Source organism: Sarcophilus harrisii, chromosome 2 (genome assembly GCF_902635505.1).
Source record: "Sarcophilus harrisii chromosome 2, mSarHar1.11, whole genome shotgun sequence".
Classification (NCBI taxonomy): Eukaryota; Metazoa; Chordata; class Mammalia; order Dasyuromorphia; family Dasyuridae; genus Sarcophilus; species Sarcophilus harrisii.
In genome coordinates, this window is record NC_045427.1 from 142,909,246 (window position 1) to 142,931,972 (window position 22,727).

Consider the following 22,727-nt stretch of genomic DNA (forward strand, 5'->3'; position numbering starts at 1 on the left):
GGGGGCTATGAAATTGTTATATTACCAGTATATGTCTTGACTTGTATATGCCTATATTTCCAGGGTCACATAAAAATTTCTTGGGCAAAAAGGATTTGTGAGTAGAAAAAGTTTAAGAAGCCCTGCTATAGAGCATGGGATTTTCAGTTGGGACTTGGAGGAAGCCAGGAGGCAGAAATGGAAAGGGAGAGTTTCAGGTATGGGTCGGCCAGTGAAAATGCAGAGTAAGGAATGGAGTCTACACTTTTTAGGGAACAGCAAGGTCTGGGTCAGGAGAGGGTGGGCAATGCTGCAAGGGGGCAGTGGGTCTCGGCAGGTTGGGGGTGCTGCCCAAGTCTGCTGAGCTGCTCAGATTCCATGTCACCTGAACGGGCCGAGATGCTGAGGTCCAGTTAGAAGTTGGTCAGGAGCAGGGTCTTGTGTACGAGTCACCGCTGGGGAGGTATGCTCTGTAGCTACATGTAGGGCCTCTGAATGAATTAAAGATAATCTCAGAGGTTAGAGGGCCTCTGAATTTTAGGGCTGGGCTATGACCTGCTATGAGAAGGTCTCAGGATCTCTCTCATGAGGTTGACAGGGCACCCAGTTGCAGAGGAGGGTTCTGGGCTATGACTGCACAGGGTCAGCGCTTAGGGCTCTGTGAAGGAAGCTAGCGGCATCAAAGGGACCGGTGCAGGATCGGGGAACTGGAGTCCAGCTGATGGTTTAAGAATCCCAGGGTTGCTGCCCCCAGGCAAGCAGGGTTTGAAGCTTCATCAGTGGAAGTCTAGGTCAGAGGGTGGGTGGAGTGCAGAGCAACTGCTAGGAAGCCCCTACAACATTGAAGCTGGCTTGGCTTGGCTCCGAGCGGCTCCTGGGTCTGAGCTGCGACTGTGCTGAGAGTTGCTGAAATGAGGTCCTGAGGTCCCTATTGCCAGATAAGCAAGACTACAGGCAGCTTGGGCAGGATGCTGGGTCAATGTCGTTGCATTGCTATAGGTAGGCTGTGGGACCTTCGGCAGCCTCGAGATTCCAAAAGGCTGAGGTGAAAAGGTGCCGGTCAGTGTACCCACTTTGTGAGATTCCCAGGGGACCAGAGTCAAAGGTGGTAAAAGAGGGGAGGCTGAGGAAGGAATTAATAAAGCTAGCATTTACAGAGCTGTAAGGTTTGCAAAGCACTTTATATGCCAACTTATTTTATCCTCACAACAATCCTCTGAGAAAAGTGCTATTAATATCCAGGTTATACTCAACTAGTAAATGTCTGAGGCTGAACTTGAACTCGAGTCTTCCAAAATCCAGGCCCAGCACTCTATTCTTTGTGCTGAGGCAATAAAATGAAGATAATGAATTGAGTTTTGCACCTGTTGGGTAACTCAAATGTTCTTGAGACATCCAGATAACGGTAATCCAATAGGCAGCTAGAGATCATAAGTCAGGAAAGAGGTTAGGTCTAGACAAATAGATCTGAGAATCATCTATATTGAATCCATGACAGCTGATAAAATCACCAAGAGAAATAGGATAAAGGCAAAAGGGCCCAGGACACAGCCTTGAAGACATCTACCCATGGGTGGTTAACAAGTGAGATCGAGAAAAGGATCCAGCAAAGGAGACTGAGGTCTTGTTCACTGGTTTTCTTCTTCTCCCCTTCCCCTCCCCCATACTGATTTATTACACACTATCTCTCATTTGGAAATGCTTTTGCTAGTGAATACAGGAGCTGAAATGGGCAGGAAAAACTTTTAATCTCTTCACTTCAAAACTCCTATAACTTAAATAACCTTTATTAAAACTGCTATTGTGTGTCCCTAAAACCTACTTTTATCTTATATGCGCCTATGAAAAATGGGCCCAAGTTTGGTTTTCTTGTTTTTATGTCAAACAGCGACTAAATTTCTGAATCCTTCAGAACTTAAAGAAAGCTCCTGAATGAGGCCCCTAAATCAAACACAACCTTGAGGGGGAAATTCTCAGTTACTAAGGCACTTGTTGCATTAGTCAGGGATTTGGGAAGTCTTTACTACTTTGATCTTTGGGCTAAGTGTTTCTATGGAAAAATAAACAAACAAACAAATAAACAAAAAAACAACGAATGGCCCCTTGGAACATAAAACATTTAAACCAAACAGGATCTCAAAGGGCCCAAATTTATTTATTAATAAAAAGAAATATACCCAGGGTACTGGAATCCTCCATGACAGAATTTTTTCCAACTCTCATTTACCTTAAGATTAGCCTAAATCTTGCTGTTAGACAATTTTGAATCACCATTGAACTTCTTCTATTGAAACATTTCTTTAAATACTCTATGACTAATTATTCCTTTACTTGACAAAGAGCTAAGCAAAATATTTTTGAACCTTGGTACAAAGTTAGATTAATGTAAAATTACATAAATTGCTAATTTTTAAAAACTTTTTTGCTATAGAAAGGGGGGTTAGAGGTTATGTTTCTTAAGTTCCTGAACTTCAGGTTGCCCCAGAGTTTAAAAATGAAGTCTAGTAAGGGTATAGCCACTTCTAAACTAAAATACTTAACAAGGTAGTTTTGAAAACAAAAAACTTTATTTACAAAAGTAAAGTTATTTTTAAATTCACTTTTACATATTCTAACAGCAACTGAGCTCTCTGTAACATTGAAAACATTTGTTTTAAAATACAATTTGATGTCTTTGTAGTTCATTTTTCTTCATATTTCTATTTCAAACTTATAAACAATACTTCAGGCTTTGATGTTTGGTCACTTTTGTGCAGAATTGATATCCAGGAGAGGTCTGCTAAGTAGGGTGGATCATAGTACCATTGATTGTGGACTTCCAAGAAGCAAAGGAGCTAATCTTAGCAATGCTCGAACTGGCATCTTCAGTTGTTTGAATTTTAGAAGTAGCTCAGAAAAACTCATGCTTCCTAAAGAAACAGAAAGGGAAACAGGTTAAAAAAATAAATAAATAAATAAATGTACACACGTTATAAGCACACACACACACACACAGAGTTATTCCTATATATGTACACACACATTCCTAAATGTATACATGTGTGTGTATTTATATATACTACATATATCATATAGAAATACTCTATACAGAAATAAATGCCTTGACTTAAAATGAAATTCAACATACCAATCTCTCCCTCCCTTCTCTCCCTTCTCTCTCTCTCTCTCTCTCTCTCTCTCTCTCTCTCTCTCTCACACACACACACACACACACACACTGAGGCAGTCAGGACTACATGACTTATCCAAGGTCACAAAGCTGGTGTCTGAGGCTGGATTTGAACAATGGTCCTCTGGACTTCAGAGCCAATGCTCTATCCACTGTGCACTTAACTGTCCCTTTATCAATTATCATTTTATAGACCTACAAGAAACCTTAGAGATCACCTAGTTGACATCATTTTACAGAGGAGAAAAAGAGAGGCTAAAGGGGTGAAACAAGTTCAAAAGTCATGCAATTATTTAAGTGGTAGAGACTAGATTCAAATTCAGGTCTTCTGATTTATTATTCAGGTGCTTTTCCACAATACTGAATCATGTTAATACGTTGGCAGATAATTTTATTTACATGAACTGCTTTTCAAGAAAATATTTAGAAAGTAAAATAATACTATGAGGTATTACCAAGAACAGAAAATGTACCTGAATATTGTCATTCTGCATGTTATTTATGCAAAAGGGAAATGTGGCTAATAATTTAGAAGAAAGTTCTGCTTGTCAACTCCTTCATTTAAATGAAGCAGAAGATAATAGATGGCTACACATTCTCTCTCTGATGCTTAAATTACTCCAATACTTCAAAGGATTCATCAGGTTAACAGCATGAATAATCCCCCTCCTAACACAGGTCAAAACAGTTCTGTAACTCTGTAGTTAGTCTTTTTGAGTTGCCAAAAAAAATTTATGTAATCATTCATTCATCCTGTGTCCAACTAGATGAAAAACCTTCTCTGTAATTTGCTAGGTGAAATTCTTGAATGACCAGTACATAATAATTTGTCTCACATTTCTATCTTTGCAGAAACTCAACTTCTGCTGGCATAGCCTTCAAGTACCCCATGAATTACTTTTACCCTAGGAAGGCATATTAGGATAGGAGTGAATATTTAAAGGATTAAATCAATTAATTTCTTAGAGATTACAAGAATTTTATTTATTTAGATACTATCACATTTATTCAAAATTTTTAGGAAAATAATTTATCCATGCATTACAGTAGTCTTTGAATAGTATGACGGATGAAACAAGTTGACTTTCATGAACGATATGCTACAGAATATTTTTACATTATTAAAGAGACTAAAAAGTATCAATAAGATCCTGTTTTTTGTTTTCTGTTAAAAAAAAACAAAACAAAACCCAAAACATTTGATTGCATAAAGCACAATATCACTTTGAAGGCTTTTCATGTTCAAAATTAATTTTTTTCTAAACTTGTGAACTTTACAGATTTAGAGCACTTCCATATAAAAAAAGATTTTAAATGAAAAAAATCTCATTACTTTTTTTTTAAAGACTCCAATAAAACTCATACATTACTTTCAAAACTTTTTCTTGTCTGTGTTTCCTTCTGAACTTCCTTCTGTGCACTAAAAAAATTTTAGCAGAATTTTGGAAAGGATTATTACTGTTCACCCCTTCCTTTTTCTTACAACTTCCTCTCCTAACTGCTCCCCCCCAAAAAAATCCATCTTGGAACAAAGAAGTGTATTAAGTAAATCAAATCCATGCAGTGGTCATATACAAAAATATACTTTACATAATTTAAGTTCATCACTACTTTATTAGGAAATGGGTAACTTTTTCCATCATTAATTTTCTAAAATCATGGAATTTATTCAAAACTGTATCCCTTTATCATATTGTTCTCATTGTATAAATTGTTTCTCTGGTTCTGTTCATTTCACTTCACAACAGTTTTAACTTGCCTTCCTAAGTTTTTCTCAAACCATTTCCTTCATCATTTCTTATAGAACAATAGTCTTTAATCACATTTATATACTACAATTTGTTGATCTATTCTGCAATATATAGTTATTTCTTCAGATTCCCTGTCTCAGATAGCTGTCTCAAAAAAAAAAAAAAAAAAAAAAAAAAAAAAAAAAAAAAAAAAAAACCCAATAAATATTTTTGTATATCCGTGGTTTTGCTTAGTATAGATCCTTGTGGTTTTGCTTAGTATAGATCCTTCCTTAATTTCTTCCTCATCCTCTATCCCTTTTACTTCCCCCTTGAGTGAAATGTATTCTGTACCCAACGGTGTATATTTTTCCATCCTCTGACCAGTTAAGATGAGAGTTAAGACAAAGTGTTAGCTACTTTCTCTCCTTGTTTGTATGTCTATTTTTACTCTCCAATTATGTGAGATAATTTTCCTTAGCCTTACTTTTTCTTCATCTCTGTCCCCCTAGTTACTATTTTTCTTATCCCTTTTTTCCAGTCTTTTCTCAAGATCATCAATACCTAAGGAAAGTACTCCCAGACGTCAAAAATTTGGATAAGACAAATGTGTTATCTCTTGCCATATTTGAATGTAAGCAGTTTATCTTTATTTAGTCTCTTATTAATGTCCAAAATTATTTTTAAGTGTCTACTGTAAAGATGATAAATAATTGCTGATTGAACAAACTCTAGTTCATTTGAAAAGTTTCTAGTCAAACAGAAGCACTAAATTCAATGCTTTAAATTCCACTCATTTAATTCCACTTTGGCCACTTTGTAGATTTTCCAATTACTGTCATATTGAAAAGAAAATGCTACTGTGTTTCACAAGCACATGCCATATCATCCTATATTATGTAGATGTTTCTTTTATTTTGAAATTAATCATTTTGAACAGAATTAACAGCAAGGAATTTGCCTATATTTAATCCAATTGTTGGTTTGAAAAGTGAAACTAAATTACCATAATTTTTATGTGAAATTTAATATATTACTCATAATAGCCTAATTCTCAGAATCTTCAGTTATATGTAATTCTTCCAAGAAACATGAAAATTTCAGAGAAAAAAATACTTGTATTAATATCTAGGTCAAGGTAAGTCTTAAAATCAGTATGAGACTTAGATTTACAACTGGAAATACCTTAGTAGTTTACACTATTTAAGAATTAAACGTTCCTATCATATCAAAATGTTGATAAATGGTCAAAGGATATGAACAGGCAGTTTTCTGAAAAAGAAATCAAAGCTCATAATAGTCTCATGAAAAAGTGATCTAATTCACTACTGATTAGAGAAACACACATTAAAACAAATGAGATACCATCTTACACCTATCAGCTGTGCTAACATGACAAAAAAGGAAAATGACAATGGCAAGAGGAAATATGTCTAATGCACTGTTAATAGAGTTGTAAACTAATCCAACTATTCTAAAGAACAATTTGGAACTATGTCCTATGAGCTATAAACTGTACACACTCTTTGACCCAGCAAAACTATTACTGGATCTATATCCCTAAGATATCAAAGAAAAGGGAAAGGAACCTGTTTATACAAAGATATTTATGGTAGCTCTTTTTTGCAGTGGAAAAGAAGGGGAAATTGTGAGAAAGTCTATCAATTGGGAATTGGCTAAATAAGTTGTAGTATATGATTGTTATGGAGTACTACTGTGCTATTAAAAAATGCCAAGCCAGGGGCAGTTAGGTGGTGCAATGGATAGAGCACCAGTCCTGAAGTTAGAAGGACCTGAGTTCAAATCTGGCTTCAGACACTTAACACCTCCTAGCTGTATGACTTTGGGCAAGTCATTTAACACCAACTGCCTCAGCCAAAAAACAAACAAAAAAACCCAAGCCAGATGGTTTCAGAAAAGTCATATGAAGACATATGTAACTCATGCAAAGTAAACTGAGCAGAACTAGGAGAACACTGTGCACAGAAACAACACTATTGTGAGAATGATCAATTGTGAAAGACTTAGCAATAATCCAAAACAGTTCTCAAGGAGGCAGGATAAAAAATGCCATCTATCTCCAGAAAGAGAACTGATGAATTCTGAGCTCATACTGAAGCATACTTTCTAAAACTTTATTTTTGTTTTCTTATTTTTTTGCCTGTTTTTTTTGTAAGATGTCGAATATGGAAATATGTTTTGCATGATATACAATTGCTTACTTTCTCAAGTATGGGAAATATTTAATGAAATAAATAAAAATCTATGATAGTTAATTTGTGTTACATTATTGAATGTTGTTACATTTTCACACACAAAACAAGTTTTGTCTTTTTGTAAGGAATATACAAGACAAACAGGTGAACTAAAACTAAAATATCATCATCATCCATATCAAACACAGAAGGACCCAAAAATATTCCAAAAAATCTCAAATGGGGAAAATGAAGGTCATTCTTTGGAGTCTTGAAAAATTTGATTTTTTTCCCTCAAAAAACATGACAGAAATTAGATGTGACACAAATAACAAAGGACTGTGGTATAATGACTATCATTAAAATTATGTCAGATTATACACCTAAAAATTATACACAATAAAAATTATGCAGTATGATAACATTCATATGATGAATATTATTCATAAAAGACTTAAAATATAAGAACTTAGTTGGCATATAAATACAAAGAAAGTGTGAATCAACACAGAAAAGTTATCATTGAGAAAGATAAATATATTTGGACATAATCTTTTTTTAGGAGTTGATGAGACTTGGGGGATCTTTTAAGACTTAAAAAGTACATAATAATGCACTCTGCTGTTAGCAATAAGAAAGTAATTGTGAATTAGTAGTGAAAAGTTGCCTTTTCACAACAAAAAGTTCTCAATTACAACACCAAAAAAATAAAGAATTATTTAATTAAAACAATTAAAGCAATTAAAACAAAAAGGGATGCAAAGTGGAAGTGAAAATGAAAGCTCCCTTTGCTTACTGACCATGTGATCTTGGGCAAGGCATTTAATGTGAATAGGCCTCAGTTTCCTCAACCACAAAATGAGGAAAAGTTGGACCTCTGAGGTACCTTCCAACATCAGCTCTATGATGCAACAATTTTACACAGAAGATGGACACAATTACCTTCTAATCCTCCAGCGGACAGCTGCCCTGGGGTAGGAACAGAATGATAAATCAGGAAGCACGCCAACATGCTTAGGTGAGACTCTTCTGTGGGCTGGCCACTTAGATAGGAATGCAGGCACACATCACCTCCAGCTGTTAAAGAAAAAAATAAAGCAAAATAAACTAGCTGATTAAGATATATATAATGGTGTACATGAAAACAGATACTTATTCTAGAGTGAGGCACCTATAGCGCAGTAGATAGAGCACTCAACCTAAATTCAGATAAACACAGTAATTGTATATAAAATACATTTTAAAATATAAGATAACTTGGATTTGGGGGACAGAGGGACATCAAGAAAGACTTCATATAGGAATTGGTATTTGAGCTGAGCTTTAAATTCAAAAGTACTGATATTTCATTTCAGTTTACTTAAATACTATATTAAGTTACTTTTCAATAAGTAATTTATTAAGGAGAAGTAAACGAAATATGAGTCTTGGGTTAAAAAAAAAATTAAAATGTATAAGTATAAGATAGGAACTTCTAGTCAAGAGGAGCTCCCATAAAATTTTACCATCAAAATCCCTAGAGTTTATACCAGACTGAATAATAATTAAAAAAACTCAAAAGGGCATGACACTAAGTATATTCTTCTATTTCACCCCAGAACTATACTAGAGGTCCAGAAGCCTGAGGGCAATAAGAAAAGAGGTTGCCAGCACAAGAAAAAGACAATTTTCTAGTTTGACCAGAAATAGCCATAGTAAGAGGTCAGGAAACCTCCCATGGGCACTTGGAAACCTCTTTGAGCTGCATCACTGAACAAAGGGACCTACACAGCCTAAACCTAGAGATGCTTGCTCCAAATTTTGTTTAGAAGATTCAGTGCTTTAAAAGTTAAAAACCCTAAGGGAAGGTGGGCTAACTTTGAGAAGCAGAGGTCAGTGGATTAACTCAGGGAAGTCAGGACAAGATTAAATAAGGCCAAAGATAAAACCCAAAGTATACAATGAGTGACAGAACCTGGATCCAACACTTTTAGCTCTAATTCAGGATTAAAACTAGTGGGATTAAAAAAAATAATAACACTGAAAATTCTTGCAAATCTAAATATGCTCCAAAAGGAGAATTAACTCCTTAACAACTGCAGGTAGAAACTCAAAAGGAAACATTAGCTTTCCATAAAGATTATATTTCTATGCTTAAATGAAAAGACTTTTAAAAAAGGAATAAAAATGCTAGTATTATAAAGAACTGGAAAAATAATAAATAGCTTAAAAGAGAACATAGTCAATCTTATATAAGAAATGGATTCTATAATTACAATAGATCAAATGGAAATTAATGATTCTATGAGACAGCAAGAAATACTAGGACAAAATCAAGACTAAAAACAAGAAAATATAAGTTATCTGGCATAAAACATGGAAAACAGGTTAAGGAATAATTTTTAAATCCCTGAATTCTCTGATATAAATCATGACTTTTAAAAATGGCCTATTTCAAAAAAACATCATAAAGAATCTATAAGTCACTTCTTAAAAGAAACTTCAGGGAGTATTCTGGGAAGATGGTGGAGTAGATTGATGAAAAAATTTCAAGTTCTCCAGATTTTCCCCACAAATGCAACAAATTTGCACCTCAGGGTGAACACAGACTGATGAAAAAAATCAATTAGACTGGAGCCCCAGTCTCCCAACCCAAGAATATCTGAAGAATCCCCAGGCTGAGGACTAACCTGTCTGAAGTGTAAATACCTCCAGGACAGCTCCAAAGAATCATCAAGTGGGGACCCCTCAGGCTAGCTGGGTATGGCTGAAATCTTAGTGGGAACAACAGACACTTTCACCTCCAGACTGTTTGTGGAGTTGTGTTTGAATCCAGGAAGACAGAGTGACCCTCTGCTGATTGGGAATGTCAGGCCCAGCTGTGTAGCTGAGACATAGCCTGGGTGAGAAGGAACCAGCAACCAGTAAGTGCAGAGGCAATGGAGCAAGGGAGCTGCTGGCTCTGGGCACTTGCTGGAGCTTGGCACTCTTAGTTTGGGGTTCCTGGTCAGAGTGAAAAGCTGAAGGGAAGCTAAGCACAATGGCCTCCTACCCAATGATAAGAGGTGCTAACACTAATATCTCTTATTTTAAAAAAAATGAACTGGCAAAGAACCCCACTGTTAAAACATATTTGGGGAACAGAGAAGACCAGAGTTCATCTTCAAAGGAGAACATTTCAGTAAAAAAGCTTCTATCTCAAAGAGTAACCTGAAATGGCTCCCTGCCCAGAGAGAATTTATAGAAGAACTCAAAAAAGAATTTAAAAGTCAAATGAGAGACATTGAGGAAAAACTAAAAAGAAAAATAAAAACCATCCAAAAAAACCAAGACTATGAAAAAAAAGTTACCCAACTAGAAAAGAAGGTACAAAGTCTCAAAAGATGAAAAGAATTCATCAAAAATTAGAACTGGGCAAAGGGAAGCCAGTGAAGCTATGAGAGACCAAGGAATAACAAAACATAATAAGTAATATAGAATAAGATACATTTGTATGATAATATAATAACAAAGAATGAGAAAATAGAACAAAATGTAAAACATCTTATAAGAAAAATGACAGATGTGGAGAACAGATCAAGAAGAGAAAATATAATAATTGGACTGCTGGAAAGATGTGACCATAAAGAAAACCTTGACACAATAATGCAGAAAATAATCCAAGAAAATTGCCCTGGAATGATAGAACACGAAGGGAAAGCAGAAACAGAAAAATTCACCAACTACCAGCTCAAAGAAATCCTTTGTGGAAAACACACAGGAATATTATTGCCAAATTTTGAAAACCCCTAAATCAAAGCTTTTTTTTTTTTTTTTGCAAGAAACAAGAAAAAAAATTAAATATGCTAATTGTACAAGACTTAGCAGCAGCCACAATAAAAGACTGCAGTTCCTGGAATCATATCTACCAAAAATCAAAAGAACTAGGCCTACAGCCAAAAATATTATATCCAGCAAAATTATCTATAATTTAGAATGAGAAAAAATGGTTGTTCAATGGTGGAGGTGGGGAATGAAGGGGGGGATGAATAAAGTAAGTAAGGTACACAGCAGAGAACCAAATAACAATAATAAAACTAAAAAAGAAACTCCAAAAGGGAAAGTTCAAGGGATGTCATGGCCAATATCTAGTCTCCATGTCAAGGAAAAAATACTGCAAGCATCTATAATAGGGATGGAGAATGTCCAGTCCTCAGTTTTATATGGCCCATGAAATCATTTGCTGTGGCTACCAGAGGGTGAATGAGCTGAAAGTTAAATATAACAATCTCCCACTTCTTGAGTTTTATAAGTTGATAATTTTATGTGGCCCGTGAATGATGTTAAAAATATCCAATTGATCTTTGGCAGAAAAAAGGTTCTCCACCTCTGATCTAGATCTGTGAAAAAGTCATGTTCACACAGGTGAATTAGTTATTACTACAAATGAAATGAAATTTTGGAATACTATATTTCTAAAGGCAAAAAATGAGTGCAATGGACTACTATTGTGCTTATAAGCAGGAATAGTTGATTCTGCAAAGCTAAATTTAATCCTATAGCAGAAAATGTTTGTAGTAGATCTCTTTGTGGTGGCTGGAAACTGGAAACTGAGTGGATGTACATCAACTGGAAAATGGTTGAATAAACTGTGGTATATGAATGTTATGAAATATTATTGCTCTGTAAGAAATGACCAGCAGGATGATTTCAGAAAGGCCTGGAGAGACTTACATGAACTGATGCTGAGTGAAATGAACAGGATACTTCATTATATACTTCAACAACAATACTTTATGATGATCAATTTGATGGACGTGGCTCTCTTCAGTAATGAGATGAACCAAATCAGATCCATTTGTTCAATAATGAATAGAACCAGCTACACCCCCCCAGCGAAAGAACTCTGGGAAATGAGTTTGAACCACTACAGAACATTTTTATGAGATGTTTTTGTCCGTTTGCATTTTTGATTTCCTTCACAGGTTAATTTTACATTATTTCAAAGTCCAATTCTTCTTGTGCAGTAAAATAACTGTATGGATATGTATACATATATTGTATTTAACATATACTTTAACAGATTTAATATGTATTGGTCTACCTGCCATCTGGGGGAGGGGGTGGGGAGAAGGAGGGGAAAACTTGGAACAAAAGGTTTTGCAAGGGTCAATGGTGAAAAATTACCCATGCATATATCTTGTAAATAAAAAGCTATTAAAAAAAATCCTACAGCAGGAAAAATGGATTTTCCATGCAATAGAGGGCTTTCAAAGCTTTTTTGATAAAAAGCCCAGAGATGACTAGGAACTTTGAAATGTAAACACAGAAGTCAAGAAAAACCTAGAAAAGTACATTTATTTGAGCATGTGTAAATAGGTATAAGATGATCTAGACCAGCATTTATAGAAGCAGTAAGTGTCACTTCAGAATGCTAATGTCTTCAAAGAGTATTGTGGAAGCTAAACAGAGGACCTTGGAAAAAATTGTTTCTATTCTGAAGGTCTGAAGAGAGAAAAGAGATGGTTAATGGTTACAAGTATAGAAAGGAGGAAAGAACTTGATGCTTTTTCATAAGTTGCATGTGGGAAAAGAATATAAAAACATGGAGAAAGGGGGAGAGTGAGAATCAGAAGAACCTTAGTTTTTTTTGTTTTTTAAATAAAGCTTTTTATTTCCAAATGATAATTTGACAACATTTACCCTTTCATAGCCTTGTGTTTCAGATTTTCTTCTCCTTTCTCCTCTCCCCTCCCCAAGATGGCAACAATTCAATATATGTTAAACATGTTAAAATATATGTTAAATCCAAATATGTATAAACATATTTATACAATTATCTTGCTGCACAAGAGAAATCAGATCAAAAAAAGAAAGTAAATGAGTAAAAAAACAAAATGCAAGCAAACAACAAAAAGAGAATGTTATATTATGATCCACATTCAGAAGAACCATACTCTTATATGAAAAAGACAAAGAGTAGAACATGCAAAATGATTTGGTATGAAAAAACACCAAACTTAATATAGGGAAATAATAAGGATGGGAGAAGGAGAAAATTAAGGAAAAAAAAAAAGGAATGTCAGGAAGGGAAGTTTTGCAAGTAAAACAAACTTACTGACTTTGAAGGGAGAATTTAAAGAGGAAAAAGTAAAGAACTAAGATCTAAGGGAATGCCTTGGACTGGTTCTTAGATAATTCTTGATTAGTTTAACAAACTGTGGTATATAAATATAATGGAATAGTGTTATGCCTTAAGAAATAGTAAAAGATAACTATTTTAGAGAATTATGGCTAGCATGAACTGGCACTGACACAAAATGAACAGACCCAGAGTAATTTATAAGCAAAGCAAAACTACAAGGAAAAATAACTTTGAAAGACATAACTCTAATCAACTCATTGACCAACCACATATATCCACAAGATTACCATCTTCTTATAATGGCAATGGACTCAAGGTGCAAAAAGAGAGACAAACATTTTTGGATATGACCACTGTATGGATTCACTTTGCTTAACTATGCTCATTTATTACAAAGTTCTTTCTCATCCTTTCTTTCATTACATTGAACTGGTGTGATGTGAGACTAAAATAGCATGCCCTTGGTCAAAGTGGGGCACATTTGGGGGGGATGAGGGAGAAACCTTTTAAATACAGAGAAAAGAACAGAGAGAAGTTCAGACAAGTGGGAAAGCTCTGAAAATAATATGTAAGATTTAGCATATTTTTCCCCCTGAGGCAACTGGGGTTAAGTGACTTGCCCAGGGTCACACAGCTAGGAAGTAGTAAGTGTCTAAGACCACATTTGAACTCAGGTCCTCCTGACTTCAGGGCTGGTGCTCTATCCACTGCGTCACCTAGCTGCCCTAGCATATATATTTTTTTAAAAGCAATGAAATGGCAAATACTGTGGTATGAAAGCCAAAAAAGGTAAAATGATTTAGGCTGCAATAAGAACACCAAAACATCCAAAAATAATGATGTGATAGTCCTATTATATATGATTTGTTCTTGTCAGGTATTCTCAAATTTATTCAACTGAGAGTGTCATGTTTTAAGAAGTTACTGATTAAGATGTTTACAGGAGGAAAATCGGGATAGTGAAGTTTGAGAATATAACGTAAGAGGCTTAATTAAAGAAATGGGATCTTTAGCCTATATAAGAAAAGGATACAAGAAGATGGTGTCAAGTATTTCAAGGGCTATCATATAGATACCCTGTTCTGCTTGTCAGAAGAATGTAGAACTAAAAACAATAAAAAGTTGCAAAGAAGCATAATTTGGTTTAATGTCATTGGAGGTATCCAAAAGAGGAGTGGGTTGGCTCAGTAAAACAAAGGGTTTTTCTCTCACTGGAAGTCTTTAAAGAAAAGTCAGATGACCCCTTGTTGGCTATGAGATTCTTGTTGGCAACCAGGTTACACTTGAATGGCTTCTGAGGGGGTCTTTCAATACCAATAGCCTGTGATTGCCCTCCAGAGTAAAGATCTTGTGACAATCTTTCAAACATTCAAAGACATTAGTTTTATATACATAGATGCATATTAATATGTGTATATTATCATTAAATCTAGACAAGTTTAGAATTGAAAGACACCTTTTTGGATCCTTATTCTGACACTTAATAATTTAGCCATCTCTCCCCGCTCTCTATTATCTATAATAATAAAATTCATTTAATTCATTACAAAAATTCTCAAGATGAGAAGGCTTTAAAAATCCAAGTTACTTTAATAAGAACTGAATAATTTATATGATTTAAGAACACTGTAATCCTTTGTTAAATTTTTCACTGATATCTAAGGATACTACATATATTTTCCCTACTTTACATATCTTTTCAGAAGAACTACCAAATATTTACTTGTGTCTCATTTGAATTCCTTGTAAAGTCAAAGTATTTACTTGGGAGAAAGGACAGAAATTTGTAGTTTCCTGGCACAGTATTTTTTTCCTGTTCTACTTTATATACAGAAATGCTTATTTTATTTGATGTTTAAGTTCAGTATTTTTAAAACTTACATATAAATTTTAAAAGCCTAAAATATAAAGCAAATGTATTTTACACAATAATTCTCTATAATCTGTAGTTTGATTCCATGATATAGATGCTAGAGTCCTAGATTTAGAGTCTGGGAGGCTTGGATTTGAATCCCACCTTAAGATATAAGCCATGTTACTAGCCTGTTTCTTTTCTCTAACATGGGGTATTTGTCTCACAGGGTATTTGTAATAAAAAGTGTTTTGTAAAAATCTTAAAGAACATTTCATCATTATATCATTATGTATTTTTAAGTATGAAAGAGAACTTTAGGTAGCTTTATGTATCTGTTCACAAACAGTTAACAGTAAGAAATGGAAGGCGTCTTACAAGTCTTTAATTCAGTTCAACTACTAACTAGTAGTTCAATGACTACCATATGCAAATCACTACAACAATTTTTCTGACCCTTATCTCTGAGACAAAAATTTTTATTGCTTCTTAGTACTATTAGTAAATTAATCAATGAAACATTTACTGAATACCTAGCATTTGTTCAGCATTATATCATGCTTGATGGAATACAGAGGTATGAGTGGTCCTTCCACTTAAGAAATTTAAAATGTAGTTGGGAAGATAAGTAATGAATAAATGTAATAAAGAAAAAACTAAAATAGTATTAAATTACATGAAAGTAAAGAAAATGTTAATAAGATTAAAGGTTTCACTTTCTAATTCAAGTTACTAGATGGTCAGATTTTAAAACTAGAAACGTATACAAATTATTTTTTAGTGAAATGTAGCTTCTTTAAGTCTGAGAAAAAATGTCAGATTTACAGTAGATAATAGACACGAAGACAAATATGGCAAATATGAAATTACAATTATTGCTTTTGACATGAGCTTCACATACAATTTCCTTTATGGCTTAATTTTTAGAGAGGTTTATTGTTATTCAATCATGTTTGAACCTCTGTGACTTCATTTGGACTTTTCTTGGCAGAGATATTGGAGTAGTCTGCCATTTCCTTCTTCAGTATGTCCCTATTTTACAAATGAGAAAAGGTAAGTAGGGGTGAAATGAGCGGGGTTCACAAAGCTAGTAAGTGTTTGAGGCCAAATTTCAACTCAGCTCTTCCTGACTCTGGGCCCAGTGCTCTATCCACTGTACCACCTAGTTGTTGTCTCTTGGTGTTTCTGCCATATGAAACCATGGTTTCAACAACTACTATCTTATATTCACTTGAAAAACTGTAGTAGTGTGTCTACTGTTTTGATTAAAACCCAGCATCAGCTCACCCTAGATGGCTGAGATTATATATATATATATATATATATATATATATATATATATATATATGAGAATCTATGCTTCTAAAAACAAGGCAATGAAGATTCAAAATGAAAACATGCACCTTTTAAAGTATGTACCTTTTACATGAGAAACTTTTCAAGAAATTCTCACTTTACATTTTTACTTATAAAAGAAGTAATCTTTCCTATATTAAGTACATGATTAAAGTTCCTAAATTAATTACTTTATACTAAAAATTTACTCATGGAGCTGAAGAAATACAAATTCATTCATCAATAACATTTATTAAATACATACTCTACATGCAACAGTAAATTTTTTTTTATAAGAAAATTATGCCCACTCTCAAATTACTCATAATAGGTAAGACAAAGTGAGCACACAGGAAATAATTAGAAAATATATTCCCTTGTGTCCATATACACAGTAAATATATTTTATGCACAAATTCTGGAAGATGAAAACAAAGTTTAGAAGTGTGACACTTACCTGTTTAGAATATGTACTAAAGCTTCAAATTCAAAAGACATTGTTTCAGACTTGTTTGAGTACATTTTTTAGAAGCTGTGATTAAAATAAGTATTTAGGTTTTAGATCCCTAAAACTGAAATTTTAATTCCTAGATAGGTGATCTGGCTTCTATTCAGACAATTCTCCCCTCATCCAAGAAATTTTTAAAAACACATTGTATATCAAAAATCAGTATTATCTTATGTTTCATTTACCTTGTAACCATTGATCCAAAGCATTATCAATAGTGCATTTCATCACAGGAAGGAATTCAGAGTTCATAAAAAGTCCTCGACTAGGGATCTTCTGCATTCTCTCCTGGTGGCTTCTAGAGCTAAAGAATTCTAATACCAATTTTATTTGCCAAAGTTCAAAAGTCTCAGACATTTCCCTTCTTTCTAGTCTTCTGACAGCCTTGAAGAGAAAAAACAAAATACAAAAAGTGATATTTCATTTAGAGCAGGATACCTAATTTTTATGAATAAGTGAAGTTATTGTTTATATAGATATATAAGGTTCCTATGACAATTTAATAACTTAGATGCATTAAGTAATACTTCATTGCCAAGTGGTCATTTTTCTCCCCGTTTTGGGTGGCTTTTACCCTATAGATGTAATTATTAGTCAGTCAATAAACATTAAATGCGTACTATGTGTCAATCACTGTGCTATTACTGACATTTTGTCCATTTGTCTGTCTTGGTGGATGTGTGCTAAGAGCTTCCATCAAGTTGAAACCAATCACCTTTGAAAAACAAAGGCCAGTAAAGCCATGATAAAGTAAAAAAACTGCTACCTCATTTCTAGCTCAATTATCCTACGGCTTTCAGATCTTTAGACAGTCAGAACGTCCATTCTTTAAGGAAGTTTAGTTTCCTGATTTTGTATCTCCAGGACTCAGCATGTGTTGTAATTATCTAGTATACCCCTTCTAAACATTTGCTGAATTTTAACCTCTCAAAATAAATAGAGATAAACAAATCTGGAGGGGTAAGAGATGGGCAAAGGGGTGAAAAGGAAAAGCTAACCAAAACCTGAGCAATTCAATTCCAAAATTTCTCACTCTATGCAAGGCTGGGGGAAAAGTTCTACTCTTAAAAAGTCCTAATATACTTACATGGATAAGCAAATACAAAATAATTTGAGGAAGAGAATGCTAGTAGGAGGGCAGAGAAGAGATTTCTAAAAAAAGGGTAGCTTCTGCACTATTAATTAAGGCAGAGATGGGAAGGATATATATTCTAGGTGTCTTAGATAATTTGTGTAAAGATATGGGAGAAAACAGGAAATGAATAGTGAATTCTATGAACACTTAATATTTCAATTTGATAGAGAAAATAACAGGAAAGGGAAACAATATAAGTCTTATCAAGAAGATTGCTTTGTTTACAAATACCTTTCAATATGTACTTTTTTGGATGGCAGAGATTTCATCATTAAGGATTAGTTTACTGATTTGCTTTATTTCCTGTTAAAATGCAAATTATTTGAATAGGAAAACAATTTAAGTCTTTTTATCAGTCATTTTTACTGAGGAAAATATGAAGCAACCAGATATCTGAGGGGAAGAAAACAGATTCCCCAAAGGAAGAATAGAAGGGAAACAGAATAGAAGGGAAATAAAAAAGAGAGACTGGAAACATAGAAGGCATACTTTGCCTACTTCACAAAATTAAGTAAAGTAAACCATTAATTATTATCATCGCTATTATTAATATGTAGGGATGACTCTTTTAAATGTTCTATGAATATTTGATGATACTGACCATATTTAAAAGATTCTTATTTCTGAAAAGAACAAAAAACCCAATAAAGTTAACAAACTTTACTGGAAAAAAGGCACAAAATCACACCAAAACATTCTTCCCCAACCCCACTCTCCATTTATCAAGTACCTGATCTATTGCTATATATGCAGGCAGCATTTCTGGATTCTCCTGCGTGACACATTCATAAAGTATTGAAGAAAAGAGATCAAGAATTTCCTGTTTCTGAAAAATAAAAAATTGCAAACAGTATGTATGAAATACACATATTCTAAATTGAATAAATATTTATTAAGTATATCCTCTACATAGTACTATGCTAAATACCGTAAGGGATAGTATTATGTATTATGGTAGCACTGTGATATAATATTATCTATTATGCAAGTGGATTATATAAAAAAAAAAAAAAACCATGGCAACCTCATTTCTTAAATAAGTGTCTTACAGTCTACTTGACTGAAAGAAACACCTGAAACATAAATGACAATAAAATACAATTTGGATTAATCTAGTATTTCAAAGATCTAAGAGTTCAGAGATATATTTTGTTTTCATAACAGATTATAAATTCTTTTTGAGAGCTGTTGTGGCCAAAAAACAACAAATATACCATCAATCTGTGGCTAATTTGGTGTTGAGACTCTCCAAATGTAGGCTAAACCTCAGATAACAGACATTAAGCTTTTCTAAACATCTTCTAGAGTGTCTATTCTGTTGGCACAACACTTAAGGATTTAGGGTCACCTCTATACTATAATGAAGCACCAGCTAACTATATTAAGCTACAAAAATGAATGGCATTAAAAAGAAGTGTTACAGGAATTCAGAAATAAAAAATATCAACAAAAGATGAAAAAGATATCAAGAAGGAAATGAAATCTAAAAGGATTAGTTAGAAAATACTTAAGACATAACAGAGAAGAAAAGTCATTGAAAAAATGGAAGGAAAGGTGGGGATATAGGAATATAGCACGAGTGAAAGTCTAGAAGAAGAAATAGTCAAAGGAAAATTGCTTGGAGTAGGATAAGGGGAGAGGGATAGGAAGAGAGTACATTGGTTACATTGAAGGGATTATATTGAATAGTAGAAGATACAAAGATTAAAAAATTAGTTTGTCTCTGTTAAGCTAAGGAATCTGGAATTTAATCTAAAAATAATAAGTCCTAGAATAAGCAATAGGATGAAAATAGTACTTCACAAAGATCAAAAATATGTATAGGATGCATTATAAAAAGAACAATAAATGATCAATTTAATTTTTGATTTATTATTTGGGTCTCAGGATTTCCATTTTCTTCTGATTCTTTTCTGGGAAAGAATATATGTGAAATCTAAGTATGAGAAAATTATATAAGTTGTGATTACTCAAACTTTTCCAATTTACTTTTTGCTCTCCTCACATATTTAACTTTGAATTGAAGTTACTGAATATCAAAATATATATGAATTCAATTTTGAGGATCTTATTAAGTTCTTCAATAAAATTTCTTTACCTTTTTATTCTCTGAAACAGCTATATGTATATATATATAAGTTGTAAATATTTTCCTGATGGTCTCTTTTTGAAAATATTTATCATGAACCTTCCATTATGAGAAGACACCATCTCATGAAATGGCATTTCTTACTGCCTATGGATAGATGATGAAACCAAAGATCAACTTCTTTATTTGCTTTTCCAAATAAACATGAGCAACTTTTATCTGCCTGCTAGTTAGGTTTTATAGTGAAATGTTGAGGCTGATATAATTTAATTCTTCCAGGAGAAGGAATTAAATATCTTCAGTCACTGGACAAGGATTTAATATTTAGACACCAATATATAAGTTAATGTAGAACTCTGCAATCTTATCCACTATTCTTCTACACCATCACCACAGAAAGAGAAGGCTGCACAGTACTGAGGGCTTTTTAAATATTTTTTTGCTTCTTGAACTTTTATGGGCAAAGAATTTATCACCAAGTAGCCAGCCTATTAGTGGATGGGCTTTTCTATAATAAACTAAATTGGTTCTTAGAAAGCAGGTAGTTGCAGAGGATGTACTTAAAGCTTTTTTCAACATAGTACAACCTGCCAGAGCTATATTCCCATTGACATAGCCTTCGAAAACTTCACAATGAAATGAACTTTATGTAGTTGGTAGTATTGTATATTATGTAAGCAACAGTATTATGACCAGTAATACAAGTTGAATTTTGTAGGATGGACAGTTAAGTCAATGGAACATATTATCTCAAGAAATACAAGCAAATGAAAATAGAAATATAAGTTCAAAAATGCCTTAGTTAATTCCAGAGAAATGTATACTATAAGTTATTAAGGGAAATGAGGTTTTTGAGAGCATGTCTCAAACAAATCTATCATGATGGATGATAAAATGCCTTTTTGTAATCATTCTTTAATGCCACTGTCAAAACATGAGGCTATAAATGGATTGCTAATTTAATTCTCAATGCATTTCTTATATCCTTAAATTCAATTACTGAGGCTTTAAGACTATGGGCAGTTCTTTCTTTGTTTCTTTTTCCCCCCTTTGTTTCACAGAGAAATGTTTCATTCTACTGCTATCAATTTTTAAAGGTTAAAAAATTTTTTTTTATTGTCCATAAACTAACAGGAGAAACAAATAAACAAAAAATTAGCAATGATACTTTAATAAAATACCTGGCCCAAGTTCACAGTTGGTTTGCAGAAATATTCAGCAAATGACAAAAGTGCTGGATCAGAGGTGAAAGCTGAAATAGCTTCTGGCTAAAAGAAAAGAGAATATAAATAAGCCTCAGGAGTTTACTCATTGCTCCAACTTAAGTAAATAGTTATATATAATAGACCTTTTTCCTTTGAACTATAATTCTCTAAAACTATTAGGCTGAAAAAGAAAATTTAATGGAGCTTATTCAAATTCTTGCTAAGAGTATGTATGACATCTGGACAAGCAAGTAAGAAATTAGGCTGCATACCTATTAAACACTAACCATAAAAAACTTCTCTTAATTCTCTCAAAGAGACCATACAGTACTCCATATTCTCAATGAATGTCTGATTAAAATTAATCTAAGGCTCAAAAAAGATTTGATTATTTAAAAAGAACAAAAATCATACTGAAAGAAGGAAGAAAGAATAATTAAAAATAAGTCATAAAACAGAGGTTTTCAGTATATTCTATACTCTTTTCAAAACACCTGAGATTCAGAGTTAGAAAGGATTTCAGAGACTATCCACAAAAGTAATATCAAATTCAAGGAATTTAAAAGTTAAAGATTTGAATTTGATTGCTTTATGGCATGTTTTACTAATTTTTATAACTTCTAAAATTTTTATATTAACATCAAGTATATAAATGTATTAGAAAAAAGAAAAGACAAATCTTGACCAGTACTGGGATTAACTAATGGGATAAACTAAATTCCTAAAAAGTAACGTTATTAAACATATAATAAGCCACTTTTTCTGCTGTTAGAAGATAAATATGAATAAGGTTTACACATAATTCCATGAGTGACCCCAAATACCAATCCCTATTAGACAAATCAGTTTTTCACTACAGAGTCACCAAGAAAAAACATTTAAAGACCAATAGACACTAGGGTTGTAACTGTTCTTTCTCTCCTATTCTTTGTTCCTTTTATGCTTATCAACATTACCTTGAAAGCTCTGGCTTCAGAATTTCTATGAGTGACTGTTTGAGCCAACAAACTTTGCCAGCCCATCGGATCTTCTTTGTAGGAGAGCTGTCCAGCCCTGAGTTTCACATATAAAACTCCATCCTTGGAAAGAATTGATCTGGAAGAAAACAAGACTGAATTCAGGATACACTGTTATTGGTAATTCTTGGTAGTTACAAAGTATGGTGATCTGCAGTAGAATCCTCCTATGTTTCCAGAGTTCAAGGTTAGTTGCTGGAAGAAACAAAGCTGTTTGATCAGAATACTATGCTGCTTCTCATTTCTGTTACTTGTTTTCTGGACTTTGGAGGAGGACAGAGCACTGTGACTATTCGTCCTTAATCTCAGTACCTTCCCTCTTTTGATGCTCTCTGATTCATCTTATCTATCTTGTTTGTACACAATTAGCTGCACAGCATCTCCTCCATTAGACAGTGAGAGATCCTTGAG

General features: G+C 33.5%; 1 protein-coding gene across 3 annotated transcripts in view; it reads right to left on the minus strand.

Moving 5' to 3' along the window:
* Positions 1 to 2,110: 2,110 nt before the first annotated feature.
* Positions 2,111 to 22,727, minus strand: part of ANAPC1 (anaphase promoting complex subunit 1) — a 133,038-nt gene continuing 112,421 nt past the window's right edge. For 2 of the 3 annotated variants that reach the window (XM_031950991.1, XM_031950993.1), the window contains exons 43-48: positions 22,257 to 22,395; positions 21,277 to 21,363; positions 18,737 to 18,832; positions 17,057 to 17,255; positions 8,016 to 8,150; positions 2,533 to 2,888 (exon numbers count right to left, since the gene is read on the minus strand). In XM_031950991.1, coding sequence (XP_031806851.1) covers positions 2,773 to 2,888; positions 8,016 to 8,150; positions 17,057 to 17,255; positions 18,737 to 18,832; positions 21,277 to 21,363; positions 22,257 to 22,395 — 772 coding nt within the window. In that variant the 3' untranslated portion in view covers positions 2,533 to 2,772. Of the gene's footprint in view, positions 2,889 to 8,015; positions 8,151 to 17,056; positions 17,256 to 18,736; positions 18,833 to 21,276; positions 21,364 to 22,256; positions 22,396 to 22,727 lie in introns of all 3 variants that reach the window. The other variant, XM_031950992.1, reaches the window with a different exon arrangement.